This window comes from Leopardus geoffroyi, chromosome C3, assembly GCF_018350155.1.
Source record: "Leopardus geoffroyi isolate Oge1 chromosome C3, O.geoffroyi_Oge1_pat1.0, whole genome shotgun sequence".
In the NCBI taxonomy this organism is placed as follows: Eukaryota; Metazoa; Chordata; class Mammalia; order Carnivora; family Felidae; genus Leopardus; species Leopardus geoffroyi.
This window is the reverse complement of record NC_059338.1, coordinates 145,534,614-145,540,321: the sequence shown is the minus strand read 5'-3', so window position 1 is coordinate 145,540,321 and position 5,708 is coordinate 145,534,614. Positions and strand designations below refer to the sequence as shown.

Sequence of the window (5,708 nt, the reverse complement as noted above, 5' to 3'; positions counted from 1 at the left end):
AATTTCGGTTCAGGTCATGATCTCATGGTTCGGGAGTTCCAGCCCCGCATCGGGCTCTGCGCTGAGAGTCTGCTTGGGATTCTCCCTCTCCCTCTTTCTTTCTCCACCCCTCCTACCCCTCCTTCCCCCCCCATCTCTCTCTCAAAATAAGTTAAAAAAAGAAAAGGTATTGGAGACAAAAAAGGAGTTTTTAATAACTTTATTTTCTAAAAACCCATCCCGCAGATATGTTTTTTTTCTACATGGTCACTTCTTTAAAAACGAGCAGAAACAAAGACAAAGCCTATCTTGATACAGGTTTAGAGTCAGCCAGATTCAGCTCTTAAGGAGTTAAGGTCGACCAGGAGGAGTTCTGCACTTGGCCGCTGCAAGGCACTGGCCCTCCAGCAGCACTGGATGATCTTCCCCAGTCTTTTCCCAGACACGGAGTCCGTGAAGACAGCTGCGGACAGAGACGGGCGAAGATCGTAGGCCACCACAGCGTAGAGCACGTACTGCCGCTCCCCGGAGTACGGGGCCTCCTTGGTACTCATTTGCCAGAGAGTGATGGCAAAGGAATAGATGTCAGCCTTGGGCGTTACGGCCTCTCCTTTCAGGAGCTCTGGGGCTCGGTGGGTGTAGGTGCCCCCCGGGGGGTAAGGGGGAGTGCGGCAGCACGGCAGATCTCCCAGCTTCTCGGAGCAACCGAAGTCGCCGATTTTGCAGACGTCCTGCTCGCTGATCAGAATGTTCGCAGGCTTCAGGTCCAAGTGTACGATGCTTTGCGAGTGAAGGAAAAGCAGGCCGTTCACGACATCTAGGGAATACTTCAGACACTTTCCCAAATTGAATTGCTCTCTGGCACAGCAGCGAGGCTCCGCGTCCTCCTCAGGGCAGCTGGGGGCACCGTATATGACTTGGTGTAAGGTGACATCGCCACCGAACTCCATGATTATGGTGCCCAGGCTGTTGAAGCCTGCGGGCGTGCGCGTGCTGGCGGCCACCACCCGCACGATGTTGTCGTGGCGAAGCCTGGCGATGTTGAGCTCGGCCCAGAAGCTGCGCTGGGACGCCAGTCGGTTCTTGGTGCACCTGTTCACTTGCTTTATGGCCACCGGAACACCGTGGTAGGTCGCCTTGTACACCGAGCCAAACCCGCCAGCTCCCAGCCTCTGCAGGAAGCACACCTGCTCCCAGTCAATGGAGCACCAGGCCAGCCGGCGCGGTAGCCGCGGGGCCCTGGGAGGAGTGCCACCCACGAGGAGCTTCCCTGCCCTCCCTGGCAGCTCAGCAGGGCTGCTGCAGGGCCTCGAGTCCACCGGGGGCGAAAACTCGCCGGGGAGGTAACCGCGCCGGGGAAGCGGCGAGGGCATCGCGCCTTCGAAGCGGACCCCGGGGCGACTCAGGCGAGCGAAAAGAGAAGAGGCCCCCCGGGAGTTTGGAAGCCTTGCTGCCGACCCCTTGGCTCCACCCAGCGTTTTTCTCCTCTTCCTTCGTTTTCCCCCAAAGGAGCCGCATCTGGGGTGCAATCAGCAAGTGTTTTTATCAGAAGGGGGAAAACAATCTTGAATGAGGCACAGCCCTCTTTTTCAGATGACAGGATTTCCCTTCAACGCTGAAAGCGCCTTCTTGTAAAAACAAGCTCTTGACTGAGAAGAGTTCACCAGATAAACAACACCGAGCTGCCCCTGGGCTCACCCCCTTTTCCCCAGTATTTCCCTAATTATAATAAAACCGGCTTTTTTTTTTTTTTAAGCGTCATCCGCAGAACGTGATCAGTCCTCAGACTAAGGAGACCACAATAGTGCAATGAAATGATTTCACACTTTGCAGGCTATAATGATTGTCAGTGTTGTTTTCCAGCTGCATTAAATCACTTCCAGCAGTTATTGGCAGGAAGAGTTGAAATACGAACAGCTGACATTTGTTTAACCGATTACAGGGATAATTAGGTGCAACATTCATACATGGATAAAAAACTAACCTCGAAGTAATCGATCCAAATAGAATCACTGATACAGGTCAAAACATCCATCTCCTAAGTTCATCAGGGGAAAGGAAAATTCTCTGACACTCCATTCAGCTTACATAGCAAATTAGCAAGACTTCTTAGCAACGTATGGACTTCCTAACAACCCTGGGCCATGGTAGTTTGGCCCACCCGGTAAGCTCACTTACAAGAGAGATTCTCGACTTCCCAGCAAATGAGTTACAGAAGTGTCGAAACAGAGTGGGGGGGGGGGGGAGGGGGGCGGGGGAGAAAAAAAGAACAGATTCAGATTCAGAGCCATGATCAGAGCTTCAAATAATAACAAATAGAGAATCCTAGGAGAGGAAAGATCTGAATAAAAATGGCACAGAATCACTACTGTCTATATGTAATGTGGACAACCAGATGTTGAAATTAATTTTTTTTTTTCAACGTTTATTTTATTTTTGGGACAGAGAGAGACAGAGCATGAACGGGGGAGGGGCAGAGAGAGAGGGAGACACAGAATCGGAAACAGGCTCCAGGCTCTGAGCCATCAGCCCAGAGCCCGATGCGGGGCTCGAACTCACGGACCGCGAGATCGTGACCTGGCTGAAGTCGGACGCTCAACCGACTGCGCCACCCAGGCGCCCCCAGATGTTGAAATTAAACCAGGGGCTTGCTGTGCAACCATAAATTCTTCCTTTCTAGTTTCCGTAACAACAAACTCCCGACCTCCCACTAATTTGCGTTCCATGTCTTTGGGGAAAAGACCAACATTACCCTATTGATAAAAAAACAGAGGAACATGTTAGGATCTACGTCTTTAAAGTTCTGTTCTTCTTGTACGGAGAGCACACAGGTGATGTTAAACTATATTTTTATGATGATAGATCTATGCTTTTGAGATAGATTCGTTCTGAGAAGATACGAGAATAAACACAAGGCATTTACGTAAGCCATTTGAAGTCTGTTGAGCCCTAGGATAGGATTTCTAGTCTATACTACCCATCTGCCTTAGTATGTGATCTCGTGTATAGTGTTTAACCTGTTTGAGCTTCAGTTTTTTCACTTAAAGAAATTAGGGTAATAATTACTAAACTTCTTTATTTCGGGATACAAGTTGGGGAGTCCTGTACACACTGATAACAACAAAAGTCTAAAAAGTGGACACTTATGAAATATTTTAGTAGAAAGGGAGTTGAATCCAACCCAAAATACAAAAGGATGACAGTGGAGAGAGTAAAATAAGAAAGTAATAAAATTCTACAGTAAGTCCATACTGCAAAATTTATTTAATAGTTGTCACATAGTTGGCACATAGGTATAATATAGTTTCCTGGCATGAGGAATGCTGCGAATATTAGTCAAAGAAGAGTAATAGAGTGTCATAACCTTCTTGGCAAAATGACGTGACTTGTTATGTAATTGTTAAGAGAAGAGCATAGAGAGTTCATTTTCCAAAGGTTGATTTTATTATTTATATAAAATGTAAGGTATTAATGAAAATGTACTCTACATTCACAAGCCCCAAGTTCATTATACCCATCATCTGCCAATCTGCTCAAGAGTATTTCATTGCTGGGGCGCCTGGGTGGCGCAGTCGGTTAAGTGTCCACCTTCCGCTCAGGTCATGATCTCACAGGGTTTGTGATTTTGTGAATTCGAGCTCCATATCCCGCTCTGTGCTGACAGCTCAGAGCCTGGAACCTGCTTCGGATTCTGTCTCCCTCTCTCTCTGTCCCTCCCCTGCTCGTGCTCTGTCTCTCTCTCTCTCAAAAATAAACATTAATTTTTTTTTAAAGCTAATCTTTTTTTAAAAAAAAGAGTATTTCATTGAATATCCATTTTAAGACAGCCTCTGGGGCCAGATGGCCTGGGTTCCTGCCTGTCCTTCAGTTTCATCCGCCCTACCTCAGGATTGCTGTCAGGATTAACAGAGTTCCAGATACTTAGATCAGGACCTGAAAAGTTATACCTAATTGCTAATTGTTTCAAATACTTAGATCAAGACCTGATAAGTAATGCCTAACTGCTAGTTATTATTTATGAAACTCATAATAAACAGTGTATAGGTGTTTATACCCGTAAGACACCGATTTGTTAAACAATAGTGGTTTAAAATGTACCCTGCCAGGGCAGATGTAACTCACTACAAGCTAAACCAATCTGAAGTTTGACTAGTTTTTCCGACTTAAATTTTGAGGTTAAAGATCAAAGAGCCTCCTGCCTTCTTGTAATATACTAAAAACGCAGAGGATTAAGATTAATCTGATCAAGTGCCGTAACCTTGTCATCCCCAAATAAAGGCAAAGGATGACATTTGTTGATAACAGGGTGGGCACTACCTACCCTCGAAGTGCTAAATGAAACAACGGAGAGAGGGACACTGGGTGCACCCGCCGAGGAGCAAAAAAAGGCAACGATTGGAAATGCTCCGATTGGCAGCCCTTCTGTGAAGAGCTACTTCGGGATCAGGCGGACAAGGGCGTGTTTCTCACAAGCTGCGACAGCGGAGGGCCGAGTTACCAGCGCGTTGAATCTGATTTCAGTCGGAGAGACTGCGGAGCACGGGCCGCAGGAGAGAATCGCTCTTGGTGCCCGCGCAAGGTCTCCCTTCCCAAAGGGCGGCCGGGCCGGGGGCTCGGGCTCCGGCGTCCGGCAGCGCCTCCGCTCGCCGGCCCCGGGGGCCCAGGAGGGCGCTCTCCCCGCGCGGCTCGTGCGCAGGCAGCGGGACCAACGACGCGGGCGCCTCCCCTGCACGACGCACGGGGGGCCCTGCAGTCAGCGCGCAGCCCCGTCGGCCGCGGGCCCGGCGCTCCCCAGGGGGCGGAGAAGCACGTGGACGAGGCCGTGACGCCCGAGGCGGCCAGCGGCCCGAGGCGTGGTGTGCGCCCCGCTGCTGCGAACTTGCCCTTCGGCGTACACAGAAGTGCGTTCGCCTTTCAATGCAGAATCATCCCGTAATCCTCCGGAGGACGTTTTCAAAAGGCCGTTACGCTCCAGGTCGTGCCGACTACGCGCACGACCCCGCCGATGACGACCGCGTCGGAACGGCCACAGCCCTGGCTGCGCATGCGCGCCGAGTGACCACGGCTTCCCGGCGGTCTCCGGTCACAGCTCAGTTTCGGAAAGTTACAATGTGAGGGAATAGGCGTACCGAGGTCGTTGAAGTGTTGTATCGCTCTCTACAAGCATGAATTAAGGTCGAAAATGCCCTTCTGCTGTTTTTTAGAACTAAAAAGCTAAAAAAAAAAAAAGTGTACTTTGCTACGGATAGAGATTATGGAGTCAAACTTGCAAAACATTTTTTTTTTTGTTTTACTTAAGTGGTATTATACTATTGATATTATTCTGAACTTTGAATTTTATGCTTTGCAATGTATCCTGGACTTGTTTCCATGTCTGTAAGCGTAGAGAGCTACTCTGGTTTCTTCCAAAATAATGTGATGGTCAAGGGCAAGTCCAAGTTTTGTGGGAGCTCAAAGCTTATACAAATTGAATATTTGTAAGAAAACTATTTAAAAATTAGGCATGGAAGTGAATATTTTTTAGATGAGAAATCACAACAAATTACACAGTTTGAAAAGCTGACAACATAGTTATCACAGAATTCAGAGAAATAACATAATTTTATTAAAGACTAATACCTGATACACCTATATGTTACTTTCCCCTGCATTTTGGGGGGATATACTTTTTTATTCCCTCTTCAGATGACAAGGATTCTGTCAAAATTTGATCTTGGGTAGAACAAGTA

General features: G+C 48.2%; 1 protein-coding gene across 1 annotated transcript; it reads right to left on the bottom strand.

Annotated features, from left to right (window-relative positions):
- Positions 1-229: 229 nt before the first annotated feature.
- On the bottom strand, positions 230-2,109 carry MOS (MOS proto-oncogene, serine/threonine kinase). Its single transcript, XM_045452892.1, has one exon. It carries the CDS (start codon positions 1,350-1,352, stop codon positions 306-308), a length of 1,047 nt encoding a protein of 348 aa, XP_045308848.1. The 5' UTR covers positions 1,353-2,109; the 3' UTR covers positions 230-305.
- Positions 2,110-5,708: the final 3,599 nt, after the last annotated feature.

Coding starts and splice junctions, on each gene's coding strand:
- MOS (XM_045452892.1), bottom strand. CDS start 1,352: ATGCCCTCGCCGCTTCCCCGGCGCGGTTACCTCCCCGGCGAGTTTTCG.